General features: G+C 35.8%; 1 protein-coding gene across 4 annotated transcripts in view; it reads right to left on the reverse strand.

The window, feature by feature from the left end:
* The window catches only part of LOC149543283 (kinesin-like protein KIN-UB), a 305,487-nt gene that overhangs the window by 118,902 nt on the left and 170,060 nt on the right, over nucleotides 1-16,525 (reverse strand). For 3 of the 4 annotated variants that reach the window (XR_016355614.1, XM_089798128.1, XM_089798129.1), the window contains one exon: nucleotides 12,999-13,178. The exons of the other annotated variant lie outside the window; for it this stretch is intronic. Coding sequence is in view for 2 of the 3 variants with exons in the window: in XM_089798128.1 (XP_089654254.1) it covers nucleotides 12,999-13,178 (180 nt within the window). In the remaining variant the exon portion in view is untranslated. The remainder of the gene's footprint in view (nucleotides 1-12,998; nucleotides 13,179-16,525) is intronic. 4 annotated transcript variants of the gene reach the window in all.

Raw genomic sequence — 16,525 nt, forward strand, 5'->3', positions numbered from 1 at the left:
CAAGTTGAGACAGTTGTATACAGGTTTCCCAAGGGTGATGTCTCAGGTACTCGGGGTAGTTTGGTTCTGACAGGCAATGATTACAGTGAGGCAAGTTCAGATGATGATAAGGATGCTGATGGTGAGATACCAGGTAGAAATGAGCAAACACTGAGTATTCATGATTTTGCTGAGAGAGAGTACCAGGCTCAGTTAGATGCTTCGTTACATGAGGATGAAACTGGTAGTACTTCACATGATTGGTCCAGCCAGCTGAAGGTGAGCGAAGATAGTGTTGTGACTTCTTTATCTCATCATGACAGGATGCGGGAGATGATAGAAGAGCACATCCGAATGATTCAGTTACAAGGAAGACATAAGGGAGTTCAAGCAAAATCTTCTTGCTTTGACTTACAGGCAATTAGTGAAGGAATGGGAACAATGAAGTCGAGCTATTTACATCTTCTATCAGACCGTGACCATCTTCTTAGCCTTGCCAAAGATTATTCAGATGCCTTGAGGAGGAAGGAGGAGAAATTTGTCAAGCTTTCTCGCGAGCTTGAGGACACTCGAGCAACTTTGGCTTTACAGGACTGGGAGAGACATGAGAATGAGCATGGCATGGAGCTAAGCTTAGTTTCATCTGGCACGTCTGACACTCAGCTTTCTACATTTGACGGATCATATGTGGTGGCTGATAATGTTATGAGTTCAGCTTGCATTCACATCCAGGATACAAGGACAATGGCAGACAGGTATGTGAAGTTAGTTGGTATTGGTCACATTACTCAGGTAAGGAGTTTGCTTGAGTTACCAGCTGTTTCTTGTTTACGGATATGGACTCGAGAACGTTTCAGCAACATTTGGGATTCAGTTAACTGGAGATGTTTTAATGGTAGCAATGATTGCTTGGGTGCTATCATGGATTTGATTAGTAGAATACACGGTGTTGTCTTTCCTTGTGCCAGCAGAGCATCCGATGTTGGTATTAGTTTTTATACACCGGTGTTGGGTTTGGTTTATATATGCAGACGACCATTCTTGCTAAAAGGTTTTGAAGATTTTTCATATTTGGCAGGGTATACAGATGAGTCCCAGGATCGTTTCGGCCTTGATAACATCCAGGAGGATGAAGTGAACAGTTTTGAAGATTCAGCTTCCTTGACAAATTCTTTGGGTACAGGGGAGGTTAACAGCAGTACTACAGATTTTGACACTCCGGATGGGGATATGAGTTTTGGAGAGGATTCGCAAGATGTGGATGACAATATTCTAGAAACCAGTAACTTTGAAAATACTCCTTTAGACAATGTGACAGAGGAGGTTTGTGGAAGACAGTTTAGCCAGAGCCATCATGTAATTAGCCAGTTGAAAGTTAGTGAGCGAGACATTGCTATCGCTTGTGAGCATTTTGATACTGCTCGTCAGTTGTTGGCTGTTACTGGTTGGGGTTCTTCTATGACAGATGAGTCCAGCGGTGGTTACTTTCCTTTGGTAGAGATTCATGCCTTGCGTGAAGCTGTTCGGATTTTGAAGCAGGATTATTTACGATTGGTAGCCGACTGTGATCACCTGGTTGAGTGGGGAAGTACAGCATATGAGGCACTCTTGGATCGTGAAGAGGAGGTGAGTGAGCTTTCCCAGGAGCTCATAGCGACTACTGAGGCGTTAGAGGACACACAACGAGATCTACAAAAGTCGCAGCTTCAATTAAAAGAGGTGACCGTGGAGTGGGAGCATTTGCGGTCAAAACGAGCCCCAGACCCAGTTCATTTGACTATTGAGGTGGATGATGGCAAGTACACTTCCGCAGTTGCTACTGAGGAGCATATTGTCGAGGCTGACACACATATTCAGGATTGTGGTAGTAGCTGGTTCTAATGAGTTCGGGATACCGGTAGAGTCAAGTTTCCAGATTGATTCTTCTCAGATAGTTGCTAGTGTGGTACAGTTGAGTATGCCACCCTTACAGGAGGACCAGTTGTGGTGTAAAGGGGAGTATGTTGATGCTTCCTCGTATAATTTTTACTGCACTGAAACGTTCATGGAATATTTGTTGGATAGTGCACGTGTTCATCTGGATTCGCATAAAGTGACAAAAGGTGTTCTCATCCAGGATACTAGTGTTATTTGCAGAATGGTTGAGAAGATAATAGGGGTCCTTTCTACTATGCTACCTCACAGGGATCTCAAGGCGAGGTTTGTTGGGGATCCTAATCAGCCTACAGCTACTCGGAGTTTGAAATTGGAGCCATCTATTGATTTTCAGTTCAGCGATGGAGAGCCAGTAGCAGAATTTGGAGGTTCTTATCAGTATTATGCGGTAGGAATTGGTAGTCGAAAGTTACTCAGCCTGTAGCATCGACACACCCGGAGGAATTTTTCAGAGATTGGATTTGATGGCAGTGATTCAGGTACCTATGGCTGTTGTCATATCTACAGTGCAGTTGGGTGCAGGTGTCAATTAGACAGGGACTTGAGTTTTGATAGAGTTGATGTTTCAGTCGGCTTAAGTTCTGCAGAATGGTTTCTTCTATCGACATCTACAGTTGGTTTTCAGATGATTCCATCAGAGTTGTCAGTTGTTTGGATATTGAGTACAGTTTCTCAGCTATTGGTATTGAGGATTTCTCCACGGGAGTATGATGAGGATTGGGATGATATACAGATTTACATTTGGGATCAAGGCATACTGATTGGTTTATGGTTCAGCCATTGCTTGGGGACAAGCAATTTCGGGAAGGGCGGACTGTCATGTCCCCATTTTTTGGTGACAGTTCGACTTAATTAATTTAATTAATCTGGTTGTCCAAAATAATGAATATTTTATAAGGACGACTAATTAATTATTTTAATTAAATAAATAAGTGATATTAAGTTAATTATTTATAAAGTTATCAAATAAATAAATATCAAAAGGTAACTTTATATTTAATTAATTTAATAAAGTGACTTGGATTATAAAAATATTTAATAAAGTCACTTAAGAGATAAAATCAAAAATGTTCTAGAAGTCTCTGGAGAAGGTGGAGAGGAAAGAATAAATAGGCACCCCGGGGCTCCATTAGAATCAAGCAATTGTTTATTTCTCTCTTGTTATCAGATTGTGATTCAATCACATGTGCATTGTGGAAGCTAGGGTTTTCGCAATTGTCACAGTTGGCCATTGAGAACGATAACTCTCAATAGGTACGCAATTTTGAGGGTGTGAAATATCATCTGAATTATTGCAGATTGGAGGTGACATTCAGTCATTTCATCGGGGCGGTAATTTGTGGTTTATAGCCAAAATTTTGGAGGAATATTCTGAGAATTGAGTTTTGAAGATATAAGTTATTCACAAGGTTTTTACAGGATCAGTTATAAAGCGACTTCTTCAGCAATTTGCAGTATGAACAGATCAGTTTCCTAGACAACCTTCCCGCAGCATTTCCATCCATCATCAGGGCCGAAGTCTGGTCCGATCAGCAAAGATTATGTTATAGGAGATAATTTGTATAGAAGCCGTTCTGGAGTTATTTGCACAAAACAGACTAGAAGATTGAATGCGTCATTGAATTAATCGTCAGCTACGAAACTCTTCATTGCGACCTAGCCAAGTGCGGGTTTCAATATCACGGGTCATGAAACGGAGTCTGCCGCACTCAAGGTATATATAACGGTCGATCCATTGTAATCATTAAAGACGCGTTAGTTTGGGAACAAGACTGAAGGAGTAGCGGAGGAGTGATTGGACACGGGTTAAATATTTGCTAGGTTTGTTCTTGACTCCATGTTATCGCAAGCAGAGGTTGCGATTCATTAAATCGCAGGTGGCAGACGTTACCCTATATCAAGCCGAAGGTGGAACGAGTTAATTGATAAAGGTGTCGTTTTTAATATGTGAAACCAGAATTGGCATATTCGTAGCCGCAGGGATTCGGAATTGAAGACGAATATTATCTTTGAAAACCCGAAGGAACACGTATATATGATGTTCGACTATGAAAGACGAAATGCATATGCACCAAAGGGTTTAACAGGTGTCGATTACATTAAGGTCTTCAGTTTTCTTTGTTAACATCCCTGCCGAAGACGGAGTTATCACCAATATCACATTCATTATATCGGAAGGGCAGCTTTATCCGATTGATGTGCAAGTTCGGTGGACTGGACGGCATTTCCAGTTTGTGTGCAAATTTGGCCAGACGTCTTGCTCCATGTACCTGAGATCTCCATAACGAATTATGGCGTAGAGAAGTTGCATTAAAAACTCCCTATGGTAAGTGATGGACAGGATCGCTTGGTGCTATATCAGAAACCGGCCCATCAGCGTATTATTACCCAGGTCTCAAATCTTTCAGTGTGCAATAAGTTAGCAGTGGATTATGGTTATCATTATAACATTTGATTGTAATTCCTCCCTGAACATTGAAGAATTTGACATCAGTTCATCACTGGTTCTTAACAACCTTGCTTGCTAATTGTTTGACAAAATGTCAAACCGTTGAAGTTTAGTATTTTGGTGTTTAAAGAGACAATAATCCGTAGGGGTTATTACAAGTGAGTCTTCAACGATATAAAACCTTCATCTAAATTTCTTGCTAGGAATTACCACATTTATTTAGAATGTCCTCTTAGTTTCAACGTTCAACATTCATTAAAGATCTTGTTGATCCAATCTTGATAGAATGTTCTTAATCTCAACACTTGCTAATAATGTCTGTGGTGCATTGACACCCACTAAGAATATTCACGCTTTTGATACTCAAAAATGATGTCTCTGATTCTTGGCACTCACTGAGAAACTATATACTAGGATATATGAAAACATAAAGCATGCACAAAATATATATAATTAGTGTATGAAGACACGATGCAGACACAAAGTATACACATTGATGCATGAACACACAATGCAAACACAATGCATACACATGTTAAAAAGCTTTGGTAGATTACTTCCTCTAATTACTATTTTCGTGCTACCGGAGTTAGTGGTGACTAGCTCCTTGAAAAATAGACCTGCATCACATTTAGTACTCCAAAACCAAGATAAGAATATTATTCAATCTTGTAAGTCATTAACTTATAAGATAGTAATTCCCAATTTAAGCCCTTCTTAAGGAGAGACTGTGATCAGATACTTAGCTCCTGGGGGAGTGCTTCCTGGGGCTCTAATTGATAGAACAACTCTCCACTAAGCACCATCTTCTCACGATATTTCTCTTTAAGACCTTATGGATAGTCAATCTTGATATATCCATCCTTCCTAGGAGGGAATGGTTCTTCATCCTAGGCCTTATGGATACCCACTCTGGTTATATCCATCCTTACATATGCATATGATTTTCCTTAACAGTGTGTGTTGTCCTTCAGAGAATACTCAATTCCCTACCTCACTTCCTTAAGAGTATTCAACTATAGAATATCTTGTGACAGCATTCAAAGAGGTTAGCTCTCTGCCTTAATTCCATACTCGGAATTATAACATTCAATTTAGATTGTCCTTGCTTTAATCTTTATTCTGGTTTGATACAAATGAGGAGTCCTTTGCTTAGTTACTCATAACCAAATCCTGATATGATCTGATATCTACCATTGCCTATACCTAACTTGATCAATGGATTCTTATCACAATAGATGATATATCTTGTTCACTTAATTGGATATGAGGATGTTTCTCTTCCTCGCTTTGAAATAAAATGTCTTTACTTTATATCTACTGCAATAATATATCACCATTTCATATCTGATAGGTTTGATATATCTTGATACCAATCCTTTAAGTGATCTGTTTACAAATTCTTGAACTTTTGTTCATCAATTTAATTCCTGTGTATGTATGTTATTTTCTGACTTTGATGACTTGTCTCTTAATCCAATTTATGTACTTTGAATATAATTGTGCTAAGTTTGAACACCCTATGTTTGAGATATCCCTTTTATCTCTTTGCATCATGAATATTATTTTGTATAACGACTTTAACCCTCCAGGATGGCAGCATTATGCTCTGATACCACTGTAATGTCCCCATTCATAATCATTTAAAATTTGAAACTTCCCACTCATAATCATTTAAAATTTGAAACTATATTTAATTACACAATATAGAACCAATATAACTTTCACAAATTTATATAAAAGATATCATTTGACTTATTTTGGTCTTGAACCCTTTCTTCTTATACCTTGGGATTATAGTAATCGACGGTTGATATCTTTTCGAGTTATAATGCTTTTAGTTAAGTATTTAAGGCAAAGAGTCAACTTCTCCACTTGGGTCAATATTCTGACATCTCATATTTCCATTTGAATTCTTATAAGGGATATTTCTTATTTCTGACTTCCTATTGACTTCCATATAGGCTAAGGATTTCTAAACAGATTCCTCTCCATTCAGATTACTAGATTACTCCTGTCTCTATTATGTTGTTACATTAATAAATCCATGTCAACGCTCAGAATTTTCAGTCCCTGCACGTCTTATCATCTTGATAACTTACAAAAGATTACTAATAACTCCTTTATGCTCTCAACATCCCGATGGCAGTTTTCTCCTATTGTTATGAATAATATTTGATGTTATAGCAGACTCAATCTTACTTAGAGCTTACTGGCATTTGTATTTCCTGACTTCTTATTCCAGATCACTGATTGTATCCTTTGTAAAGATTCTCAGAGAGTATTGGGGTTTGTTACATGGCAACATCCTCCCAAGAGTTTGAATTCAATTCAAGTCTGCAATATTATAAAAACAATCTCCTGTTCTATGTCTGCTGCCTCTATTCCTTCGCACCTTTTCATATTCCCTTTTAAATAGCTACAGTTAATGATGGATTTCCTGGCTGAGTGTCTGGGTTCAATTGTTTGTAGTGTTCCCTCTTCCTTGGATGTTCTATCCTCTGTTATTGTACTATTAACTCTCGAAGGCTACTTACTTTCACTGTTCTAATATCACAAATTAGATACAAATTGCTGGTGTCTTCCTCTATCACCGGTATGATAGTCTACTTCTTCCCTTCTTGCTGGTCTTCATGTTGGCGTGTTGGTAGAGATGGCTATGGTTCAAATATTGTATTGTGTATCCCTACTAGAGAAGTTCTGTGCTTGGTCTTCTTAGTTCAGTCTAGACAATAGGGCAAGTAACGTGGGTTCCTACTTGTCTTCCTCACCGGAAATCTTCCTTTGTTATTGGAATGATGGAATGTTCAGCTTGACTACATTACAAATACAGAGTCCAATTCCTTATGCATGGATTTGTCTGAATCTTAACTTCGGTTCTGAGCAAGCATGAAGGCTCAGTGCAATTACATCCGCTCCTTCTCCCCAACGGTGGTAGTAAGTCTGTGTCATGTCCCCATTTTGGAGGGAATTTGATTTAATTAATTTAATTAATTAAGTTGTCCAAAATAATGAATATTTTATGAGGATGACTAATTAATTATTTTAATTAAATAAATAAGTAATATTAAGTTAATTATTTATAAAGTTATCAAATAAATAAATATTAAAAGGTAACTTTATATTTAATTAATTTAATAAAGTAACTTGAATTATAAAATATTTTTTATAAAGTCACTAATAGATAAAATAAAATAATGTTCTAGAAGTTTCTGGAGAAAGTGGAGAAAAAGAATAAATAGGCACCTCGGGCTTCATTCTAATCATCCAGATTTGTTGTTGTTGATGTTGATGTTTGTTGATGTGCATTGTGGAGCCTAGGGTTTCTGCAATAGTCACAACTGGCCATTGAGAACGAAAACTCTCAATTGGTACGCAATTTTGAGGGTGTGAAATATCACTTGAATTATTGCAGCTGGGAGGAAGATACTTCAGTCTTCTATTTGTGCTACATTGAGAAAAAATATTTGAGTACAAAAAGCAGGCTGAAAAAGCAGTTCGAAAAAGCAAGCCGAAAAAGCAGTTTGAAAAAGCAAGCCGAAAAAGCAGTTCGAAAAAAGCAGTCCGAAAAAGCAGTCCAAAAAAAGCAGGCCGAGAAAGCAGAACCGAAAAAAGCAGGCCGAAAAAGCAGGTCCGGAAAAGCAATCCAAAAAAAAAGCAATCCGAAAAAGCAAATTCGAAAAAGCAAAGAAAATTATTATAGCCATCTACAATCAAGGGGCGGCAGCTAGAGAGGCACGACTTGGGCACTTGAGGAGGTTATTTTCTGTTCAGTGGTATTGCAATACATTATTCTCTAAGGCGACTTCATATGCCAGGTCTGATGTGTATTTTCATGGTTGCCTTTCACTATAGAGTGCTGTTGTAATTGTCATTTCGTATCAGACCTATCATTCATTAATAGATACATCATTCATTTTTACATTCCTCACAATGGTATCAACAATCCATGGCTTTAGTTGTAATTAATCATGCATGTGATCAGCGTATTGCTGTAGGGGAGTATTGAAGTTAGATATTTAGTATTGCATTAGTTTTCATTGGCAGTTGTAGGTGCATATTACTTTACCAGCAATCATCATATTTTGATATCTTTGTAAATGTCAAGAGTCTTGGCTAACTTAGTATGAATATTGTATTGGATACTTATTCTCAATTAAGGAGATACAATTGCTGGTCATTAATAGTTGTCTTTGAGCGTTAATATATCATTTTTTTTATCAGCCAGTTAGCTTGCATACCAACTGTTTGTTAAAATACCAGTTGGCTGTAGGTGATCATTTTCATGATTAGAACTCATATATGCATTCACTATTGCCAAAATTAGTTGCATATTTATGTTAGGTCATTGTTTAGACAATTTGGAGTCTTTTGTAAGCATTCTCTTTGAGGCAAATCCAAACAAGAATCACTGCAGCAATCTGAAAAGTTATATCAGTCAGAGGACCCTTGCTTGCAAAGTGTTTGACGAAATGTCAAACCACTGAACTATAAAGATTTTTGGTGTTTGAAGAAGTTATAACCTGTTGGGGTTATTACAGTCTGCCTTTGATGTTTATCTGCCCATGTATTGGCTCTGTCAAAGTATTATGCAACTGCATTTGGTGGCTCAAGCACAATGTTTTGGTGACCAATGTTGATGTAGATAGTAACCGGTAGACAAAATGCTTACTTAAACCAAATATATGAAATCTTTATTTGATAGTTCTTCCTCCGCTTTTCCTTCTATATTCCCCCTTTTTCCAATATTCATCCTATCCTTATATATCCGTGAGTGTTAATAGTCGTGGCTATTCATTTCATACATTTGATCTTTTAATACAAATTTCATATATTATTATACTTCAATGATAATATGAATGTGCATTATATGAATTATTTATATTTCAGTTCTGAATCTTTATATATATATATATATATATTGATGATCATATAACTAACTTGTTTATAATTGTTTTTATCATTTATTGTGGTGATGTCATTATTTAGTAATAATAATATTAAAACATTATATTCATTTATTATTATTTCTATGTTAATGATAATAATATTTCTTCTATTATCATTATATTGATAATATAACTAATAAGTATTATTATAATTTATTTAATCATTTTTATTATTATTTTGTTATTATTTAATTCTATTTGAAGAAAAATAGGGGACATGACAGTCCACCCTTCCTCAAATTGCTTGTCCTCAAGCAATGTGAGTCTTTATTCTAATGCCCAAAGCACCTATGGAGCCACAATACTGTTATTCAATTCATACTGATTGCAGCTTCCACACATCAAATAAACCTTCATTATTACCCAATGATTCCTTTTTTATACACAAGAACCCCAACATCCCCTTTTGGCAATAATAAATCAGTCTATTTAGAGCTATTTTCTGAATGCTAATGTTCTCTAAGAATTCCCACGACCATGAGGAACAAGACCACCAATCTTCGCAGGAACTTACTGTTGATTGAAACCCTCTTTATGGACTAACTCTAGAAGAAAAACACTCATGCCTACACATTTTTTACTTGGTCAAACCTTCAAAATTGATGTTCAGACCTGCGCCTATGGTTTGTGAACATTCAGCACCAGAAAATAACTAGCATAGAATTAAATAAACCACCCAACTTGAGCAAAGTTCCTTCACACCCAATAATAATCTCTCTATCAACAACAATAAGCTGCTCACCAAATGAATTTTCTAGGAGTCCTAATACAAGCAATCTGTGAATCCTTCAATGTCAGAAAAATATATCTTTTCAAAGACTTCATAAATACTCATTGAAATGCATATGCAAAATCTGTATGACTTTGTCAAATCACCGGCTAGAAAGGAATCTTGCACCACCGAAATTGATCTTCCCAAGAGGGTTTGTGTCCTCCAGAGGTTGAGTTGGATCAAATCCAAACTCCAAAACCACCAATGCTTGAACAAAGAGAAAAGAATAACTCAACATGCCTGAAATGAGCCCCTCATTGCATTTTTATATCCAGTGGAGATGCCTTTTGGCTTTCCCTCTTTTTAGCCTTTTGATTTTCCCTTTCTTTTTTAAGTTTGAACTTAAGGGAAACAATAATAATTGAATTTATTAATTCTCACTTAATTCACCAATAAAATCACTTAAACACTTTATAAACTTTTTAAATAAAATTACCCTATGATTTTCTTTTGTAAGATAATTTTAAATAATCACATTAATTACTTTTATGACCTTATAAATTAATAAAGATTATTCTTCTAGAATTTACTTGTTTTTGAAAGCATAAGTTTAATTATTAATTATATTCCAAGGGCCAATTATCTCATCTATGTCACCTCATTTATTGTGCCTACTTACCAAATGTCTTAGTTGTGTACCATCTCTTTTGTTGACAATTCAATGCTTTTTCACTTTTGATAGACACTTCAATTTATGCCATGCTCAACTATATACATTAATCTATTTTGAATGAGCTCTCAAATAAAAGCAAAAAGAAAAATTAAAACAGGGTACCAATATCATACAAGAAGACAAGGTGTTACCAAAGTCGATAAATAATTATTCAGATCTTATGTCATTTGCAATGACAGTAAAAGGTGATATTATTTACAAACCAATTCATCACAGTTCCTTAAGTAGAAAAGGCTGAAAAAATCCTTGGCATATGTATGCTAATCCATAAATGGAGGCTAGCTGATTACACATAAACTTGTGATAATGTATTGGGTCCACAAAATTATTCTATTAGTCCTCTACTAGTCCTATGTCATGTCCCCATTTTGGTTGACATCGTTTAGCGTGCTAGATCAGTCTATCAAAGGCTCTCGTAGACTGGTGGTGATGTGGACAGAGTCGACCAGCGACTATTTGGCAGTATTTTGCCCTTACAGTTGATTAGTGATGTGTTCCTATGTTTGTTATAAAGTAAAGTTACTTTATTCGGGCCCAGTTTTATAATTTGATGTTCAGATGCACTTTTTATTATAAAGTAATATTTTATAAAAGTGCACTTTATTTCATAAGAATATTTGGATGCTTCTAGAATGTTTAAGTGACTTCTAGAGGAAGCTACTGAAAAGTGAATAAATAGACCCTATGGGTCTTGCATTTGATCATCCAATTTGTATTTTCTCCCTTGACATCAGATTGTGATTCAATCACATAGTCTATTATGGAGCTAAGTGGTTTTAGATACTCACTAGGTCTTTGGAAACGGAGTCTCCCTTGGATTTTGCATAACTGAGGAGGTGAAATATCCTTTGAAGGGTTGCACATTTGGTGGTGATACTACAGTCACTTCAGCTAGGGCATCATTGGGCCTAAGGCCATTTTCAGCATTTTAGGAGGCATTTTTAGCAGGGCCAAAATTATAGGAGGCCATTTTTAATAGGTCCGAAATTACAGGAAGCCAGTTTTACCAGATCCGAAATTTTAGGAGGCTTCTTTCAGCAAACTCGAAATTATAGGAGGAGGCCATTTTCTGAGGACTATTCATTTTAAGTCATGGATTGATTGTAGGACATCTTTAGAAGGCTTAACTGTGGTGGAGGAAAGATTTATAGCTGCTGGTTCGTTTTTGCTACAAATCTGATCCAATTTTTAGAATTTCAGGATAGAGCTTTGGTACCACATTTTTGTTCATATCTTCCTCATTACTCAGCATATCATTCTAAGTATTTTTGCATCGGATTTCTATCATCGAGGAGATAAAGATAGGTGCATTTTGGAGTTCCAAAATGCCATGATTTATTTTTAAGGAATTTTAAAAGTCCTAGACATTTTCAAAAATTTGCAAGGAAGTACATTTTCAGATTTAGGGTGACTTTGGCTTGGGTGTTAGCATCTTCAGCATTGGTAAAAAATATTACAGTCATCTACAATCAAGTTCTTCACTTCTCATTTGGCATTTGGCATATTTTCTGAGAAATGTATGTTTTCAGCTGAGTACAAAATATAGCTTCAGCACTTTACTATTTTACATTGCACTTGTCTTTGTTTATTGGTATCAAAGGAAGGCTAGCATTTTGCAAGTGAAAGAGTATTGTAATTTTTAGATTATCTATATTGCCAACCTAGGGTTTGATTATCATATTTTGTATCCATGTAAATGCCAAGAGTCTTGGCCATATTTCATGAGCATTGTATTCGAAATTTCATTGCAATTAAGGAAATAATAGTTGCTGGTGTCCTTTGAGCAATTCAATATCATTTATTATCAGCTAGTTAGTTTGCATACCAATTGTTTGTAAAAATATCAGTTGGCTATACGTGTTCATTTCTCATGTGTAGATCATATATATGCATTGAATATTGCCAAAATTAGTTGCACATTCATGTTAGGTCATTGTTTAGACAATCTCGAATCTTCTTGCAAGCATTCTTATTGATGCAAATATGACCCCTTGTATGCAAAGTGTTTGACAAAATTCTTTGAACCTTCAATCAGCATTTTAAGGTCAAATTTGAGCAGGGTCATTACATCCTAGTGGAGCAATCCAAAATAGGAGCTCTTAAGTACAATTTTTGTAAGTTTTAATTATATTTAAAACCAAACTGAATGTGCTATACATGATTACTAAATAATGAAGCTCTAACCAGTTAGGGATTCAGCAATTAGAACTTAGACGTGCCTAGTAGTTAAAATGAACTTGCCTCAATCTTTTTATCTTGTTCACTTATGGTTTTCTCAAGTGCTTTCATTTTTTGTTGCTGTTGTGCAGACTTAGCATGTTCTGCATGTATTTTTTGTTCCATTTCAGACATCTCTTCCAGATACATTTTCTCCATATCTGCACATTCCTTTTTATACCTTTTAATTTCCTCCTCCAACACCTGTTGGTAAGATATGTTAAACATGAATCCATTGTGTGAAATGAAAAAATTGATTCAAACTTTTCTGAACAATTGTGACAGGAAATACCACTTTTGAAAATACAATTTTAATATGACAGTAAATCAAGCTAAAAATTGATTTAATCCAAGAAGAGAGTTATGAAGTAAATGTTCACCAAATACTGTATCATTCTTTCTATTAAAAAGTCATTAAATCACAGAGTTAAGCCTTACAGTACTTAATCTAATTCTATGGTATTAATGTGAGATGGATTGTTACAATGTTATGAGCTAACTATGTTATGTCATTAGAAGAGTTTGTAGTAATTGTAAAAGTCTACAAGGACTCAGTTCATAAGGATGGCCCTCTTTTTATTCATAAAGATTTTAATCAACATACAAGCATCTTTAGCCAAGAGTATAAACTTGTTCTTTTGTATCTGGAAAGTTTTAAATATCATGACCTGTGACACTCAAATTGAAAGAGAACTAGATCAAGGACTAATCATCCTCAAAAATATCTTTATCATGCATGTGTATCAAGATGGAACAAGTGTGAAAACTACTCAAATTAATTTTGGATCTTCAAACATCTTCTCTTCAATCTTCATAAGAACACACTTTTTAATTTCAAATAATTAAGTATTACATTCATCATATTTAACACCCACAACCTATCTTGCATGGCTTATTTATATGTAAAGAAACTACAAAAAAATCATTATGTGATTCTAAGAAGTGCATAGTTTCATTCAGGTGTATATTTAAAAATCTTCTAATCTAGCAAGCGTTGAGTTCATAAAGACATTGATTATCTCATTTTTATTCAACTTTAACTATAACGTACAGAACATATAAATAAACTATATCCTTTACTTGTGGCAGAGAACCTATATTACAATATGCTTATTAGCATAAATTGCACTAAAATCAATACCACAGGAAAATTGCATGTAGCCATTTTAGGATTATTAACAAGTTTTGTTTGATTTTTAAGTAAAAAGTCCACCTATGTGTATTATGCAATGTAATGTTGGTCTTTGCATGATTTTTCTCACAATTGAGCTCTTAGTTTCCTTATTGAAATCTCCTCACTGCTCTTGCATTCCTTCTAGTTGTAACAATTACATTGGTACTTCTATTCTTCCTTTGAAGTTATGGAGATATAGTTGCATTGGTGTTGATGAATTTAACTTTACTTTCACTATTGGAGAGTCATCCTCTAAGTTGAAGCTTAGTGATGGCCATAGTCTGTAACATAGTTCAAAACATCATTGTCCGTGACTTATTGCCAAGGGCGAAAAAATTTCTCTAAAATATCAGAGATAAATCAGGAAATTATTGGGAACTTAAAAGATTCCTAAAATTTCATTAGAAAGTGTCTTTTTTTTCAAAATTCAATGACAAGATGCATCTAACAATTGAATAAATGACTAAAGTTGTAAACAAAACAAACAAGCTAAGTCTAGATCTATTTGAACGTAAACAGGGCACAACTTGACATTGTCATGTGGAATGTTGATGACTGATAGCCATAGCCTGATAGTCTTAACTCTGGAGAAAACTTAAAAACAAAAAATTGATTTTGTAAAACTATAAGTATATACAACATCAAAATAGTTTACATCTTTTCCTTCCCTTTCCCACAAGCTCTAGTAAAAACTACTGGAGGGGGAGGAGGTCTAGTCCTATAAGTCCACTATGGCTATGCCCCCTTGCTCTAAAGATCTAGTTGTGACTCAACCTCCATCTTGGATGTAGAGGTGTTGACACTAGCAATGACTCGTCATCCTCAACCTCCTCATCCTCTCGAATGTCACCTAATCCTCCTTTGTCCAATCGTTGCGCTACACTGGTATAAACATCCCAAACCTTAGAGTCATGAAACTACACACCATGAACCAAAACACTAGTCCATTGAATGTCAAAAGGATGCAGGTGTATACTCAATACTAACAACTTGCCATGTACTACTATCATAAAAGAAAATGCTCTCTACTCAATTGAGTACTTTACTCTAGTTGTAATTACCTACAACTCTCATATCAAGAGATGGCAATAGCTCAACTATATACTAACCTCCAACAAGAAAAGAATGCAACAAATCACTCCTCCCAACTCCTAGATCCATAACCCATGTGCGTACTCCACTTGAATCCCAAGTGAACACCTTCATGATGTCCCTGATATCACTAACTCCTATAATATCTATGTCAATGAAGATGATAATACCTACCCAATTGACTTCGTCACCATGCCACCATATGGGAAATCGCAGAGCAATCCACTAGTAGGTGTCACAGGGGTGAACATCTCACTAGAGAGAAACTTAAAGCCAACTTGTCACACCTGCTTTGACTAGGCAACGGTGTACATCATACCAACTATCCAAATCTTACACACGCAAAGAATCCATAAAAATAAAAATAAAGTCCAAGAAGATCATTGGCCTTCTGCCACTCAACTCGAATCTCATCTTCACCAAACAAGAAATGGTAAAGCCCATCAGTGGGACCTGCCCAAGTTATACCGTTAACTCTGTCAATCCTCGGGTCCTTGAGCAAACTGCATTCACAACCATTTGCCACGAGGAGACACAAACCACTAAAAGAATATGCAACCCCACAACTACAAATAGCCTTTGCAAGACCCCCATGGATATGTTGTCTCTATAAGTAATCTAGCATGTTGTAGTAGCTGACACCATAAATCACTTTGTACCCATGTATCTATATAAAATCTCTATGATATAGAAGTAACTGACCCACTCTTATGCATATCAGTATAATGGAAAATTGATTGGTGTCCTTGCAAGTAATCTCCCAAAGTAATCTAATTCGAATACTTACAACCTATAACCCCATCTTCTAAAAATGGAAAACCTACATCCCACAACGTATGATACAATCTCTAAGCCAATTTACATTTGCACCTCATCAAGTCCTCTGCATGTGGATCAAAAGAAAAATGATGAGCACTCCTCAGTGTAAGGTGACGATAAATAACTCCAACCTCCATCAATGAATCATCACTAAGTATAATCTATCCACTAAATGCAAGTGAATCATGCTCATCCTGATTAACTCTCATGCTATAATCACTGACAACCTGCTTAACTTTCAAATCTGAATGTTGAGCTAAGGTAGAGTATGTCAGATGTTTTTTATGATTAAGCTCTATAATCTGATTTGCTACTTCATGAAATGTCACTAAGGTAGCCTCTAGGGTATCCATGGCATTCATGAGCTCATAAATACATGCATCAACTTCTACTTCCTTCTTCCTTGGTGCTCCTCAGTAAATCTGAGCACGGTCAAAGAGATGATTATGATCGGAAAGTAGGTATA

This window comes from Cupressus sempervirens, chromosome 8, assembly GCF_028749045.1.
Source record: "Cupressus sempervirens isolate cs-2001-9-10 chromosome 8, ASM2874904v1, whole genome shotgun sequence".
Lineage (NCBI taxonomy): Eukaryota > Viridiplantae > Streptophyta > Pinopsida > Cupressales > Cupressaceae > Cupressus > Cupressus sempervirens.